This window comes from Hylaeus volcanicus, chromosome 5, assembly GCF_026283585.1.
Source record: "Hylaeus volcanicus isolate JK05 chromosome 5, UHH_iyHylVolc1.0_haploid, whole genome shotgun sequence".
Classification (NCBI taxonomy): domain Eukaryota; kingdom Metazoa; phylum Arthropoda; class Insecta; order Hymenoptera; family Colletidae; genus Hylaeus; species Hylaeus volcanicus.
In genome coordinates, this window is record NC_071980.1 from 27,326,344 (window position 1) to 27,343,771 (window position 17,428).

General features: G+C 52.5%; 1 protein-coding gene across 2 annotated transcripts in view; it reads right to left on the reverse strand.

The window, feature by feature from the left end:
- Nucleotides 1–17,428, reverse strand: part of LOC128876736 (protein pangolin, isoforms A/H/I/S-like) — a 99,628-nt gene that overhangs the window by 76,853 nt on the left and 5,347 nt on the right. For both annotated transcript variants that reach the window (XM_054123339.1, XM_054123337.1), the window contains exon 3: nt 1,580–1,683. In XM_054123339.1, the coding sequence (XP_053979314.1) occupies nt 1,580–1,683 (104 nt within the window). The remainder of the gene's footprint in view (nt 1–1,579; nt 1,684–17,428) is intronic.

Genomic DNA, 17,428 nt, shown 5'->3' on the forward strand with positions numbered 1-17,428 from the left:
CTGCGAATCCATTCGGCGCAACAATACCGCACGTTCGCGACCGTGTGCACGTGAATCTGCAAATTTCATTCATCCCGCCACGCGGGAGAAAGAGCGAGAGGTCCTCTCGATTTTACCCAACCGATGCAGCTTTTTTTAATCCGTTCCCGACATCATCGACCGGCGCATCGTCGCTTCCATCATTTCCGATTTCACGCCTCTTCTCGTTAAATTGCTATTTTCGCGTGCATTCGATGCAGATCATTCGCGAAACAAGTTGCTCGCGAGTACGCGCAGCCTTTTCGTCGTGCTCGATAAACCAAGACCAAGAAAGCTCGACGTTTCTTCCTAGAACTATGCAAAGGGAGGAGTACAGTTCGCCCGATATCCGCCAGCTTCTGCTACCTAGAGGTCATTTACCCGTCCCACGTTTACAAGTTCATCTCGCAAACTTGCTTGTTTCCGTTCTTTAAAATACTGCTCACCTGTACATACGGGCAGCGAACACGTAAGAATCTTTTAACTAACGAGAGCGGAGTAAGTATGACGCAAATTCACCAGCACTTCCCGCGTGGAATGCGAATCGAGTTTGTACAGCTGGTATTATTAGGGGAATGCGCTTCAAATCGTGGAATATCTATCCGCTGCAGAACTCTAAGAGGCGTGGAGAGAGATAGAGAGGAGACAGTTAGCACGGATCGCACTCGACCGTCGAGCGAATGCCATTCGCGTAATCGCCGATAACGCTAATTGCGCGTCTGACATGCTGCGAGAGATATCCTCCCTCTCGTTTCATTAAACGTTTGCACGTGGTCGAACCGTAGTCGGACAGTGTCTACGATGACATATCCCGACGGGAACGAGACTACAGAAGTTCGCAATCACGGAAAACTTCGACACGTACGTAAGACCGGACCGTCGACCGAGGCGTTAGCCTCCGCGTCGGACGCGATTAATTATTTAAACGCGCTCGACTACGCGCGCATCGCGGAAAGAGAAACAATTCTAGTGCCGCTTTCAGCTGCACTTTATCATGGGCCGCGGACGCGCGAACGTTCGCTCGTAAATAAATCGTGAATCCAATTTGCGGGCATCATAAATCAATACCAGAATCACGATTCAAAGGGTGTACAGAACACCTCGGAGTCGGAGTCTTCGCGAACAAAAGCGGTGCTTGCAACGAAAGTGATCCTCGCAATTACAGTTTTAATAGGATCGGGAATACTTTGCTTATCTTTGCAAAGTCCTCGTCAAAAGGATCGATGGAGTAACGTTTTGCCTCGCGACAATTTTATACTCCAAGACTGCGATACTTTCAATTCCCTTTGTTATTCCTATTCGATCGATTAAACAGGCTGTTCGAAACTTATCCGGTATTTCGTTGGCTCTATTTTTTACTGATCGCGTGTTACTAATCGTATTCAACGAGAACACTGCCTGTGCAATCGCGTCAACCCAAATATTGATTACGAGTCGCGTAACGCAGAACCTGCTCCGTTCATCGATACCAGCAGATATCGACCGACGCAGATTCGCTACCGTCCTTTTTTGCTCGGGGAGCGTAGCAGCGTCGTTATAAAATAAAGTAATAAACACTCACCATAGAGACAGGAATGGGTCCTCCGGCGCCATTGGGGTAGGGGTACGGCGAGACGAGGTAGCCCATGTTGAACGACGAGGTATGCGGCGTCGGATCCACCTTACCTGTTGGCGGAACAAGAACTCGTAAACATCTAATTCGACGAACAATTAAAAAGAAATGTGTCTTTCTTGCTAGACACAGGAACGTTAAACGGAGGGATTCGTAAACCCGAAACCTTGGCTACCGTTATATAATGTTGGTTCGTAGCGATCCAACAGGATGACTGTTCAGTCGGCAATTAGACTAGGACGATTTTCCCGATTTGCAGCCTCCCCTGGACCATTACGTCTACGCGAAACCAGTTTCGTTTAACGGACTTCATTCCGCTGTTCGCGTACTCCAAGGAAAATCTTTCTCGAAAGCGCACGAGAATTTGCTCGAAGGATACTAGAAACGATACGGATCGTTTCGCGATGCAACCTCAACGTCCCTCGCGCCCCTTGCCCGCATTGGAGTCTGTCCTTTAACGTTCAAGACGGATGTCGATGTTCGAGAAACCATTCGAGTTTATCCGTTCCGCGAAACTGGATCGCGGCGAGCAACAAGAATCCGCACGAAGGACTCTCCGAGTGATACCGATCATCTTCGCCGGGCTGCCGCCACGGCGGCAGGGCCGCCGTCCCGATCCGCTCAAGGCGAATCCTGTCCCGCTGGAGAACCACCACCACCCGAGAGAGTTACTCCGTTCCGCGAAACTCGATCGTTTCGAGAGGCAGAAACCTGCTTTCAGGATTCGAACCGATAAGTATCGTCTCCCGATCTACCCAGGCCAGACCGAGTTAGCATCACCGACCGCGTCCCGGCTAGATCTTATCACCGAGCCAACGAGGATCTTTAGGTGATCGGCAACGCCATTATTCCGCGGGAGGAAAGCATCGACGAGAGATCCCCGGCACGGTAGCCGACGACAATTTCGCGGTCGCGCGTCGTCGCTATCGAGTTAGCCGCGATATAGATTCAGCGTCGCAATAACGCTCGAGAACGGAGCGATACCACGGTACGGTAGGGGCTAATGGGCGCGTGTGAAAAATTCACGAGGGTTATTGCGCCGAGAGTGGAGAACACCGATAAGAGTTTCAGCGAGGGCCGATAGTCGCGGTCGATCGTGCGCCACGCCTGAACATTATCCGCGGCGTAACACCTGACGCTATAGCGCGGAGACGCGGTAAATCCGAGATCGGCTCGATCGAGGCTAGAAATACCAGCGAAGCTCCGTTGATTTCTTATCGTGGCTCGAAAATGGGTCGTAATAGCGGCGCAACGAACCGCAACGAAAGCCAACGCGAGCGGACTGCTAGCGGTAAACGGTGATAAATCAGCCGCGTAGCAGCGAGCGGAGAGCCGCGTGCTTAATTAATACTTCGGCAGAGCGGTTGCACGCACGCGGGTGCAGCAGCCGCCGCCGTCGCCGCGTTGACCGCGCGCACCACCGACCATGAAAGAGTTAATTCTTCGTTCGAGGCTCCTCTCCGCGATGATCTCGATCGTCCCCCGACGCGAGACCATTGACCTTTTCCGAGTAGCGAGACACGCAGCACTCGTTTGCCCGAACTTATTAAGACGCGAACGAGCCCGCTCGGTCGCGCGACCACGCGACGACGAGCGAACCGTACGCATCGGCGCAATTCACACGACTGCGGACGATTAAATTGTCAGCTACGCGACTCTATAAATAACGCGACACACGCACGTATACCGCGACATACCCGTATTTCCCCGGAATCGCGCACGATCTTCGTTTTATCGCGACCGCGTCGATGAAAACCGTCCTGCGTGCGAATGTATTTCGCCGCGGTGATCCCGGGAGCAAATAGGCTTCGCTTTTAATGAAAGTTTTATCTGTTTACGACGACGACACGCGCGCCACGGGATTAACTTGGCGCGTCTCGCGATAAACGTGTCGCTGAATCTTCGGTGAATTTGTCCCGGGTATTCGCGCGGCTACAGTGGAGCAAACGCCCGAGGAGCTGGCCGAAACCAAAGAAAAAGGAATTCTGGAATTAGAACATGATTCCAAGGATGGAACGACGTATAGCCATACGCGAAACCTACGGAGAAGAACTAGCTTCTGGGAGCCAAGTAATTTGAAAAAGGAAAACTTGGTTGACCTCGAGAAAAAGATCCTTGACAAAACCCTCCCCGACATTATTTAGTCGAACGGCAAGAAAACGTTGTCCCGAACGGCAGGCTCGTTCGTCCGTTTACGAATGCATATCCTGAGTGCACATGTGCCGCACACTCCTCGCGCCAAAGTTTATTGCCAGCAGACCCTCTCCTCCTCGACCCTTCGGTTCCCTCCGACCTTTCCATCACGATCAGTGCGCCTCCTTCTCCTCCACCTCCTCCGCCCGTTCGTCCTGCTGCGTTCCATCGGCCTTCCATGCAGCGAGTTGCACAGACTCAAAGTTCGTGGCCGTGTTCACTCGCTCGTCCGTCTGCGATCTCTTTTTCGCTCCTCTCCTGCAGGTTTGTTTACCTCGCAGTCTTGTTGGAATAATACCTCGGGACGGTAATTATAGATACCCCGGGCGCACAATGCTCGACGAGTTCGTCGCGCGTTTGCCACGCTGGCGATTGGGAGGAGGCTGTTCCTGTCCGGAAGACCGAGAATTTCTGGCGTTCTTGGGGTTAGGTTTACGTTTGGTGCACGTGGCGGAAGGTGTATGCTAAAAAATCGTGACCTACGCTCGCGCGTCGCGATATCGGCAAGTCTTTTTCTTCAAGAATTTACATAAATTTCGAGTATTCCAAACTAACAGCATTCTAAGGGAATTCATAGCGCTTCGTAAAAAGAGACAACGGAGGAGCAACAAAAAAACACAATTCTCGAGGATCGTGCACGACGATGGGGCTCCGCGCAATCGTCCAGTCTAGCAGAGAAATCGCGGCTATCCGCAGGGTATGCACGGGTTCTTAAACAATATCCGCGTCCCGAGTTACTCGCGGTTCTGCATCGACGATTCTTGGAAAGGCGCCATTAGAACAGAGGAGGCAAAGAGCGGAAGCCGCGAGGAGATTATTATGGATTTGCATATGTTCCGAGTGCCCTCGATTTCGAGCCGAGAGTTCTCGCGAGCATTGTCTGCACCGAGGATCATTTTCGTTTGATGGAAAAAAAACCGCATACACGCGCGCGGGCGCACAATGGGGCGCGGCTCTATTACAAACGATAAATCTATCCGTTCTCTCGGGTTTTCCCCTGCAATCCGTCGCTGAGAGGACGACAATGATCATCGCGGTGTGCGATAACGAGGCGCGGGAGGCAGACTTCGTTTGTGACCGCGATGACTCGACGGGATAAAAGAATTTCGAGCGAACGTCGCTGCTCGATCTCGAAAATGTTCCACGCGTTACCGATAACGGAAACGTGTATCCATCCGATGGTCGAAAACCGAGCGCGGCTGCGTCGCTCCGATCAAACGTCACGGGCTTCGAAGAAACGATACTTGTACGATGTTGCAAGGTGGCACTTACGGTGGACGCGGGAGGAACGCGTCAAACCCCGATCGTAAAGTCTCGTCGGTCCCGGGTCTCGAATCAGGCCCGGAATCCGGGGCTAAAAAGGACACAGGAGCGAAAGAGCGTGCCGTTAATGCTATTATGGGCGAGCTTGTGTGTACAGCTTGTTGTCGGCTGGTAAATTACTATAATTGTGAAGTTCCGGCGATTTTTAGATTAGCTCTGGTCCATCAACGCTATATGCCTGCCTACCGACCTGCCGACACTGCACCGCAGAACCCGGCGGTTCTCAAATTCACGCCCGTCCAGTCCTCGCGATCGCTTTTAAACTTCGACTACTCGGAAAAATGCGGAATCGAGGAAACAAATATAATTTACAAATACTCCACGGAACCTCGAAAGAACGATCGATCGAAAGCTGAAAACTTCGAGGAACGGTGGTCGAGTTGGGTAAGCGGGTTAGAAAAGCTTAACGCGCGACCGTGTTTTCCCATTTTTCCAGCAACGCGAGGGAAAAAAAATTTGCCACGGACACGAATTAATTCTACGAATCGCTGCGTGCCAGGAATACGATTTCCTCGACAGAATCTTCCGCAGAGATTTATCGCGTTCTTCCGTCTCCCACGGGAGAAAACGACGCGAGAGCGAAGGGGAAAAAGGACCAAGGATTACGGCACCCCCTCTTACGGTACCAAAGGACCGTACGGATTCCTGCGGAGACCGGAGGCCAAGGCCTATTGGCTCGTGTCAATAGAAATCCGTGCTTGCATCTCTCGACCGTGGACGTTCCACGACCCCTCGATGCGGGGGGCCTGTTTCTCGTCGAAAGGACGTCGGAGGCGAAAGAGAGAGAGGCACCGGAAAGAATTTTCGTCCCTCGGGCACTCTTTGTGCAACAAGTGCCTCGCATTGGTCGCAGATGTCGATTGTTTGCAGCCAACGATTTTCACAGAGGACAGCATCCTGTGACGTATAGACATGTTTCGGTGGCAAAAGATGCGCTCCTAGAAAAGGGGACACGCGAACGGTAGCTTCGCCGCGAGTTAAAAGTCCGAGATTCCAGGATATATCTGGTAGTCTCCCGTACGAAACGTTTACGAAGCCGCAGATCGCGGGAGGAATTTTTTAACCAGGATATCTCGGCGATCAGGCAGGCGGAGAGGTCCGACAGGGCGAACGGCTCCGAGAAATTCAGGAGTCAGGTTTCTAGCACGGAAGAGACGCTTTTGGTGAAACCTCGAAACGGGAATGCGTGGCGGCTTGTAACCTGGTGACCCTCGACGCGGGAGGTCCGTGTAGAAGAAATCAGAGGGTACGAGCGGGGGAGTAGACGATAGAGCCCGAAAGGACACCCAGAGATTTCGTCTCCGAACACGCTTTGCGCAACAAGTGCCATGTCGCGGTCACGGCGTGCTTGTTGACTCTGATGAATTTCCCCGGAAATTTGTGTCCCCTTTGTCGGTCGATCGATGGAACCAAGCGGTTCGAAGGGTCCAGCCGTCCCGTGCACTCAAACCTCCTCTTCGCGATTCGAGCGCGAGCGGACGACCGTTTCGATGAAAAGCCACGCGAAAAGCCGCGCTACAATTTTCGCCGGGTCGTGGCTGATGTTCATTATAGAAAGCGGACGATTATTTATCAAGCGAGGCGAAGACGGAATCTCATTACCGTCCCTGCGGATTTGCATAATGTAAAGGCGGCCAGGCGAAACTAGTTCCCGCGACGACGTTCGCGATGAAAGACGGTCGGAAAAGCGCACGTGCGCCGGATGATCCCGAGACAACGAAACGGGTTTCCGCCGTATAAAAGATCGGCCAAGTAGGCGCACCCTAGTAATGGGACCCTGGAGAGATTCCTGACAGGCCTCGAGGCCAGACCCACTGTCACGTACTCGGGGCCTGCGACGTGCTAGTTGGTTAGAATCCGAGAGAGCGCGGGGCTAGCCACGGCCAACGCAGGGATCGATGCGATCGAAAGCCCTCGGAGTCGTCGATTCGGTCTGGATTCCGAACACGATGACTTTTGTACGACGAACATCGGGTAGAGGTCTCGTCCTTCGAGAGATCACGTATCGCGAGACGCGATTGAAACCTACGATTCCATGGTTTTTCGAAGAAATTACGAAACTCAACTGGACTATTGCGAGGAACGAGCGTGCGTGTGTCCCTGTTTCGGCGAATTTCTCAAGGACCAGGGGAGAGTTTTCTCTTGGCGAGTTTTCGAGTTCCGTCATCGGCCCCTGCGAAACCGCATACGAAAACTCGGAGCCCCGGGTTGACCGGAGGTCAAGTTGGAGCCAGCCAAAGGAGCCTCGTTGCAATCTCCCGCGCGGGACGAGGGTCCAGAGCGGGTGGAAGAGAGACGGTGGTGGAGGAGGAGACACCGGGGGCCTCGAGGCAACAGACCTACTGCCGGGGGCCTCACCAGGCACATAGGTGGTTTTGACTCGGCGCGGTCCCCGACATGGCAAGTCCCGCGCGAAGGAAAGCAACAAAAGAAGGAGAAGACGAGGAGAACGAAAAGGCGAAGAAGAAGATGGAAAGGAAAAGAAGGAACGAAGAGGAAAGAACGGAGCCTGGGTCTGCCTGTTTGACCGCCGACCGACTGGCTCTCTCTACTCGCTCGGCTCCGTCTCTCTCGTCCTCGCGATGGGCCCTCTTCGTTCCTCCAGGTCGGTTCGGTTCGTCTCGTCTCGTAACAAGAGACGGCGCGGACAATGGGTGCCGTGCCAGCGCCTTCTGCCAAGGCTGCTTTGGCCAGTCCGCGCAGCGATTCGAAACACCATCTACGATTGCTGGGAATCGCCGAATTCCTGGCTAGTGTCTTCTGGCCATTTCTCGCGCGCTTCGTCGAGCCGCACGATTCGAGGAAAACGTTGGTTCGTTCGAGGACGATTCGCTCGAACGAGATCGTCACCGAACGTAAACGCGGTGCTCGCTGCGAGTCGAGAGTCTGCGAATATCGGAGCAGACATGCTACTACGAAACGATCCAGTCAGGCACGAACGTAACCAGCTCGCGTTTGCACGTTTTTTTCTCGTTTTGACGAGTTTACGAGATGCGCGCGGCGCGTATTCCGCTCAAGAGATCAAGATAGAAGGAGAGTACGAGAAGAACGCGGTAATAACGCGAGAAAGCGGAGCGTTCTCCCCCTCCGTCCACGGGCGAGGGTTTTACGATGGTAATGGGGCGAGATAAAGCCGAGATAACCGGGTGCGCCTTCGGAAGAAAGCGAGAGCGTGACGCGAGTCTACGATAACGGTTAAAGAAGGAAAGTAGCCGGCCGTTATTGCTCAGCGATGAGTTTTTAATCGGCAGAGATCTCTTTAGGCCGATCAAAGAGAGCCAAGCTCGGGGTTAACGTTTTTCCTTATTTCCTGGGACGAGTTCCGACTAAGAAGAGTCCTCCCCCTTGCTCATGGCATTCGCGCCAACGAAATTGGTAATTCAATCTTTGGGTCTTTTTATTCCCGGCAATTCCCGCTAGAAAAAAAAGCGGGACCAACCGAGAGGACCGGCACGTTCGAAATAGAAAAGATTTCGAACGTCCGTACACCGATTAAGCGGCGCTCGCAGTCCATTGTTCGAGAAGCGAGGACCCAGCCTGCCTGAAAACTCTGTCCACGGGGCTAAACGAGACTTCGAGAAGATCCGTGTCATTCGAGATACGATTTCTTCCTCGTATCGGCAAGGAAGCAGCGGAGCGACGATCGGACGTACCGATTTCGGGTTTTTGGCGGGACAGGGAAATGATCGAGAATGGCGGTTGATTTTTTACACACTTTTGTTTTGTTCGTCGTCAAAGCGAATCGACTGGCTCGCGGCCGTACACGTGGCACACAAAAAAAAATACGTTTCTGCGTCGAGTACCGTTCAGTCGGCGGTAATTTCCAGAGAGAAATAAACTAACCGAGAAATTCCTCGGAGCGTGCACGCGCAATATTTTCGGTCCGACGACCTTCCAACCGGAAAGGAGCATTCCGAGTTCTGCCAGCATCCATTCGCGCGGCGATCTTGGTACCACGGAATCGAAGACCAACGAACACGCTCCTGACGCGATACTCGCCGCTCGAATTTACGAGGCGCGGGCAGCCGTGGCGGAGGCCAACCGAGATATTCGAACGAGAGCGCTCGCACGGCCGGATAATCGGTTCGAGCGAACGTCCGTTCGCTTTTTTCCTTCTGGGATTACGAATCGCTAAACGTGCGAGAATCCAAAGAGTAGGAGCGAACTCGTTTGACGGATTGACGGGTTTAAAACAAACAAAAGAACGCGAAATTCGATGGAAACCCGGGTGGTCGGAATCTAAGGTGGCAATCATCATTACGAGTTAACGAGCACGCAAACGCACACCTGCCGAAGTTCGCAGCTGTGCGTCACCGTGTCTCGCGTCGCGATCGCCCTCCGTCAAAATTCGCGACGTTCCTGTCAGCGTGTATTTTCCGCGAAAGTTGCTCGGATCGACATCGGGGGGATAAGTACGCGTCGAAGGGATCTCGGAGAGGTTTCGAAATCAATTTTTCCGCGTCCGAAAGGAGCGTGCGCGCAGCACGAGGGAGAGACAGCTCGTATCCGAGCACGCACGAGTAATTTATGCAAAAGTGGGCCCTTCTCGTCGAAACGAGAGTGCGAGAGAAGCGAGGGATCGGAGGACTCGGCAACGCCGCAAAGCTACGAGTAGCCATCGGTCCCATGGTTGGGGCCTACGGCCCTGCGTTCTTGGCCTCGGGCTGGCTGCGGAACGAGTGTAGGGAGAGAAGGGGCCCCACTGGGCCCAAGTGTCCACAAAGAGGGGGCAAGAGGACACACGGGCACCCACTCTTACCAGGACTTTTCTCTCCCTCTCTCTCGTTCCCTCCGGTCCGCCGCTTCTGTTTCTGTTTCTCCTCGCTCGTGTCTCCTCTGCCCTCTCGATTCTTCCCTTTTTCTCATTCGCTTGCTTTCGATCTCTGTGTATCCGTGCGTCTTCGTCCCCTCTTCTTTACGCGCGTACGCGTCCACGTTAGTACCAGCCATATCGGTGAATTCTCGCTCCGAAGCGATCCTCTCGACCATCGACGAAAAGGTGGCGAGCACGGTGACACCAGGACACAGAGAGCTCGGCCGTCAGCATCGCGAGGTGCAAGGATAACAAGGCGATAAAGTCCCAAATTAGGGGCCCGCTTCGACGGGCGCCACGGGGACGTCCAGCGAGTCCGACGGGTATTAGAATTAACCGGCATCGAGGAGTCGGTAACAAACGAAATTTCAATTGGAATTTTCACGATTCGCGCGAACCGCGAACGAAAGGAAGTCGTAATTTCGCCGTTTATTTTTCAATCGTCGACTCGCGCGTCACCGAGACGACAATGGAAGCGTAATCGGTAGAAGCTAGAAAAGACGATGGTCGGGCGTGGCACGTGACGCGTACACGCGTGACTTCCGGCAGACCTGTTCGTCTACTCGGAAATAGATTTCCACCGAATAAATTAAACGCTTGCAAAACGATTCGCGACAAACGTAAGACTTCCTCGGGATCGACGCCCCAACGCGGAAAGGAGGACGAACTTTTAAAGAGCGGAATTAAGCCTGAATACTTTTTATCGCTTGGACGGGGCGTTATCTCGGCGCGGATAAGATTAGCGAATCCGTGAGCGTGAAACTCATCGGCGAGAACACGCAAAAGGACCTTCGCAGAGGCAGCGGCCGCGCGCGCGGACAAGCCGTGACTAATAATCTCCCGGGGAGGCTTCTTCGTGCACGATAATTAATTTCCCAGATCGTTGATCAACGATCGAAGGGTTTTCTTTTTCTTCTCGCGTGAGCTATTTTTTTTTTGCCCCGCACCTGCCGCGTGGGAGCGGAGTTCAACGACGCGCGTCACGGAAACTTTTTAATTCGATTATAATCGCCGGGAAGGACTATCGAGTCGCGACGAAAGACAACGTTTTTCCGAGAATGCTTGTTCTTTCGCGGATGGATCGAATCTCTGCGGCATGGGCGTCGGAAGAATTCCAAACAGAGGGACGATCGACCGAAAATACCCTGGCACATCGGTGGTTCGTCTGGAACGATCTGCACGAGAGGACCTGGCGCTAGAAAGCAACGAATCGGACCGAAGCGATAATATCTCGCAAATATAATTAGCCGTTCGGTGGGTTATCTCTGGTTAATTTGCATGACCGAAGTCGAGCTTTCGACGCAACACTAGTCAGCCCGGCGGAGAGGGACAGTCCTCTCGCCGACTGCCTCGTGCCACGTGTGCAGTCCAGCGTTTTCAGGTTATGTTCGACCGAAGGAAAGAGAAAAAGAGGAGTAAAGAGGAGAGAAGGGGCGGCGGCTGCAACGCGCCGTCGTGTACCGAAGTAGCAAGTGTCGGCCCCGTCGGCTACGCCCATATAAATCCTCGGTTACCTAGTCGCTTTACGAGATACAATTATTTACCGAGACCGACCGGCTACCTTATTTAGTCCTAGTTAACTCACCGCCGGATGGCAGAGGATCCGATCGATCAGGCCCTCTTCGCCATCCTCTCGCCTTTGTCTCAGCGCCGTATCACCTTTTTCGCGCGATCCTCTCCTCCCCCGACCCCTTTGTCATTCGTTCCGCTGCTTCCTGCTCTTCCGCGAGTCGTTTTGGTGTACACCGGTTGGAGGAATCGTGAATCGAATACAGCGCTCACTTAAACGAGGCCCAATTATACTTCAAAGAAACTATGTAGATTTCCGAATATGTACCATTTCGAAGACGTTTTCGCAAAACTATCTGTTCGCAAACAGACTCATCCTGAACGCGCAGCGATCGCGCCGGGAAGGCATAAATTATTTCAACGCGTCCCGTCCACGCGACGTGTCTCGCGCGTTCAACCTATCGACGCGACGTATCTAGCGGGCGTTAATTGCGCCCGAGCAATAACGTTGTTGTAACGAGTATCGTAGCGCGAGCGAGTCGTGGCGTTCCGAAAGCGCGGCGGTGTAACGTTGCCGGTTTGCTCGGACTCCGCCGCTTGTAAATCATTCTCGCCGCTTAACCTGACATTAGCGTGACAGGGTGTTATCCGGGCTCAGTCATTTTAGCATGTGGTTAGCAGATGCCACTGGACGGAGCAGTTTCTTTTCCCTCCTTTTAATGGAACCCAGTCGTCGATAATTTTCACGTGTAAACGCGCTCCTCCGCGAACCGTAGTTCGCGGGATCGGTCCACCTGCGCGTCGAGGAAATTCCTCGCGATCGACGACGACGAATTTCTCGATCGGAAGTCGAGCAGCTCGACGTGCACCGAACGAATATCGTTCCGCGAACGGCCGAGCCTAAATGGCCGTGCCAGCAGAAGGGCAGAGTTTCGAAAGCCGGACTAGCTGCTCTAAACAAAGAGCTTTACAGCCATATTTATAGTTGTCGTAAAACACTACGCAGATTGCTAACCTTCGTTCAACGGACGGTCGTGGTCTCTCTCCCTGCGCGACTCGTTTCCCATCCTCCTTCGGTCCTTTCTCGTTACTCTCTGCTTCCCTTCTGTCTCCCTTTCTCTACCGGCCGTCATCTTCGTTTCCTTCGCTCTTTTCCATTCCGTCTACTCGCTCCGTTCTACTCGCGCGAGCCTGACTCGTTCGTCTCGCTCTTTCCGCTTCTCGTCTCGTCGCGTTCGCTAAACCTTCGCGCGTGTCCCTGTCGTTCCCAAACGTTTTCCCGCTCGGTCGCTTTTCCTCCGTTCTTCGGCCATTTTACCAGAGAGGTCGCACCGAATTCTCGACGTTTTCCAATTCTTCGCGTATTTTCTCGGAAGACCCTCGAGTAAACGCTCGGATTTCCTTCGAGGAATCAGCCGAATCCGGAGGATATTTCTACGAGCGTGGCACAGGAATCCGGAAGGCATCTCCGCGAATATCGTTCGACGATCGCGAGCCACGGGCTCAGAATCCGCCAAAGTGGCGCAATTAACGGCCGTGGACCGATAGGAACGCGAGAAGGTTTCCTCGTTGCCGCTTTTTTTGCCTGGACCATCGGTCCTTAGAAATTTCTTGTTTCTCGGGGAGATACGCGAAGAGGGCCTCGACAACAGGTCGACGACGGTCTTCTGTGGCGTTAATTGACTGGAGGAGCCGTACGGTCGAACGACTTTGTTTGACGAACATCGTTTCGACAGAGCCTCGGAAACAGCCAGGACAAACCTGAATCGTAACCACGGGCCCGGGAGGGAAACCGGTATTTTCGGTGGGCATGCCTGATTATCATACGCGCCTCGTGCTTTTTCATTCTTCTGCGGTGGCACGATTCCTCTTATTTTCTTCGAAAATAAAACGCGCTTCGTAACGCTAATACGTTTATTAGGGTACCACGGGCAGCAATTAGATGATCGCTGATATTACCGAAGCGCAAAGTGAGTCGCGCTTCGCGAAGGAGCCCGATGGAATGCAAACGGCTCGAGTACCATTTAATTTCCATAAAACACACACGAGAATGCGAGAAAAAAACGGTAGACGAAGTAGAAAAAAAAAAATGATGAGTCAATGCAAAAAACCTGTGTGGAATTCTGTTTGTAATTGAATTTGTTTTGGCATCGAAAGAGTTGACTTCTCAAAGATTTCAATTATCGAGAGAACTCGGGAAGAAACACGTTCGAAGTATGTAATTTAATTAGGTCGCTCGTTTAATCACGCATGCAACGTTACTTTACATTTCCAACGATTCGTAATCCGAAACAGTGCACACAATGGACGATTCTCATCCTCCGAATAGCATTAACGTTTATCTGTGACGCAACTAGTCGCTGGCAAGTTCGCATATGTTTGCAACTGCCGTACCAAGTTATTCAATTCTCGCTATTATTAATCTTGTCAAAGTACACCGTTCCCCTGTAAATAACGCGTGCCGTACGTCGCGGCGCGGCGCGCGATAATGCGTGATTTCGCCACGCAACGTTGTTAAACGGCCACCTAAATAGTCTTCCTCGAAGCGGGAAGCGTTGCACGTACGACCGTTCGCGACGTTTACTCGGACTCTGAACGACGATGTCGAGAAGAAAAGAAGGTGTACGAGTTCGCGACGGAACCACGCGAAATCCTCGAGAACGTCGTTAGGGATGACCAAAGGGACCATGGTCGCCGATAAATCCCTCGCAACCAGGAAAATCACGTCGCTACGTGACCTCACGAGGCGAGATACGATCCCTGGCGAGAAGATTGACCGACGATACCGAGGGTTACGCACGGTGCGAACGTAACGGGCTTATCTTGTTATCGGTGTTGATCGGATCACGCGATTACGGCTAGTCTACGCAGAGATTAGCTTCGGTAAAACGGTCTAGCTCGAGTTTCCAGTAATTTTCGCCGATTTCTTCGGAAGAGCAAACGCGGAAACGCACGTGGTCGCGTGGACCACGGTCCTCGAGACGTGGATGTTTGTCCAAGTCGTATCGGTGTCCTTATCGTGAACCGCGAATGTTCAACATGTTTGTCGACGCACTCTGGCCTCCGATAAGTCTGTTGACCGATTCTCTTTCGATAGATGGGAGTACCATACGCGAACCAACCAACTAGACTACCAGCTGGAACGTAAACGCGAATCGTCGCGTACCTTCTCGCCTTCGCTAGCGTCGCGTGACAACGCGAATCAAAAGACCCACGTGGTCGGCACGTGTCGCAGGTCAGGGACCGGATCTTCGGTCTCCGTCGATGGCGGAAAGTAGTCGAGGGTGCCGTGTTTATGAACTTTGCATTTATTGATCCTGGCGAGCGGTTGGGCGCGACGATTGACGAAACCAAGCCGAGCCCGCGTTCAAGCGAACGATTCGCGCGAACCTCGAAAAGGACCGATCCTTGTTTCCTCGGTTCCTTCGATTTCCAAACCGATCCTGCGAGTCGTAAACAGTCTCGAAGGACACGAATACCACGATTCACCAAAAATTTGGTGTCAATAATTTCAATTTATGCTCGGCTATAAAAATGTTTAAATCTCCGATCTCGCGCGAGAAACGAGCGTGACCGCAAACACTCCACCTAAAAGCAAACATATTTTCTGGACCCGTCTCGGTTTCCTATGGCTCCCTTCTCTTTTCTGCCTCTCACTATTTCCGTGTAGCTGTTTCTCTCGTCTCCGTTTCTAGGAAAGCCGTTTTACAGGGAAATTTGTTTAACCGTTTACAAAGGAAGGTGCAAGCACCACCGCGGGGTGTAGTTGCCGAATCTATGGGGATGGGTCTGAGCAGGGATGGGGGCCCTCTTCTCGGGCAGCCTCTTCGAATGCAAGAAGTCCGGCAGGTAGGCTCGTTAGCGAGCAGGTAGGTAGGTAGAGGCGAGTCAGGGTAGGTGTATAATGCTGACTGTAGTCGGTGTGTCTGTATTCGTACACCGGGTGTTCCGCTTCTTCACGTGATCCGAGAAATCTCGTAAAAATCTTCGACAGTTATGGCTCCTCTGTATTCATCGAACTCGAGTTCTCGTTTAACCTCGCAGCGACTCTACACTCTTTCTCGACCCGTTCGTATTCGCCTTTTTTTCATAATAAATCATCGTACGCAGTTTTGCCCTCCTTCGCACGCCACCGAAAATAACGTTTGCATTCCGATACAAAAATTTACTGCATTGTAAAATCGTGGACCACGAAAGAGTTGGAAACGTAAACGGAATACATTTGAATATTTACGAAATACGTATAGCATTGGCGTAGATAATTTGTCAGAATTCTCAATTGACTCGTCGTGACCTAATAATTAGCAGAACGTACTATTTCGAACGTCCACCCGTCCTGTGCAAATTTAACATCGCTTAACTAAATACACGACGTCTTCCTCGTCTCCGATATGTATTCGATTCGTTCCGCAAACGCAAGGCCCTCTAATTATTTCGAGCTACGGATTAGAAAAAACCAGCGTCGAGTTTATTTTCGGTGGCACGGATTCCTCGTAGGATCGTTAAATCACGAATCAGCCGTGGCCCCTCCGGACCAGCGCAGGACGATAGAGGGCCGTGACCAATAATTTCGTCTCCTCTCTATTGCACCGGAAGTTCCGCTCGCCCCGTCGCCCGGCGACCAGGCTATCTATATCCAAGAATATTACACCGACACCCGGTATACGGTGCGGAGCGTAAGAAATGGGTGGGTTAACTCCGAGAGGAGGCGAAGTAAGAAGAGAAAAGGAAGCAGACTGAAAGGGCGAGCGAGATTCGAGCCGAAGGAACGAGAACGAGAAGGAACGAGAAGGAACGAGAGAGGACGACGAGACAGGCGTGAAGAGGAGGGTAGGAGAGAGAACCCGCTTGGGTGCCATGTGCATTGGTGAGCGGATGCACACCGTAAGGTTCCGAGGGAAGGTATTCGGGCAAGTTCAGGGTGATGCAGCAGCGTCCCTTTCCTCTCGCTCCCTTCTTCCGACTCGCTCGCTCTCGGTATCTCGCTAATTCTCCATCGCGCACATATTCTCCTCTCCTTGTCGGGTTCACCGGATAACCCACTCTCAATTTCTATCTCTGTCTGGTACTCTTCCTGACTAACCGACTTTTCTGTCAATTTCTGGTCCTCTCTCTCCTTCGTTATCCGGAGTCTTTCCGTTCGTCTCTCTCGTCTCGTTTCCTCTCCTCCTGTGTCGACCCGCGCGAACCCACCTCCTTGCCCTTTCCGCCTCTCCTCGTGGCTCCACGGCCGGTATCAGGGCTGCTCGTTTCGTTTCGTTTCGTTTCGTTTTTCGTCTCTGAGGATAAGCCTACGGTACGCTCGAGGCGATCTAGGCGCCCAACCGCCTACACGCGAACTCGTCAATTACTTCGCACAACGAGACACATCGTTTATGGTTCTCTCCCCTCGGTCCTTCGCTCCTTCTCGCTCTCCTGCTTTTCTCGCGCCTCTCTTCCTCTCTGTTCCAACCACGGCCGAGCTGCATCCAGATATTCACGCGGCGAGGTGCAATCCGGAGGCGGAGGTAGTTTCCAAGTAGCGACAAAGTGTACATCGCCGCGGTGAGCCAGCGCTTTTGCGAACGCGACTGCTACCAAAGGATTTCGGGAGCTCGAGCCACGAAAAATCTCATCGCAGAGCGAGCTCGCGGCGTCGGAAAATGGCTAAGCCGCTCGGAACGTGTCGCGACATTCTTTCGAGCTCGATTATCTCCTTTTTCCGTCGATTTATTATTTAAAAATTGAAAACATCTATTCGTAAATACGAACGATCGAACGTCCGCATCGGACGCGCAACGTCAAGCGTTACTTTTAACAACGTGCGATAACGCCCCTCGTGAATATACTTGGGTCATTGTTAGATCCACCGAGGCATGTCTGATAATTAGCGCTAGTTAGACCAGTGTATCGCGAACGCAACGAAGCAAGCAAATCTGGTGAATCTGTTTAATCGCAATCCGAGATAACCAGCGAACACG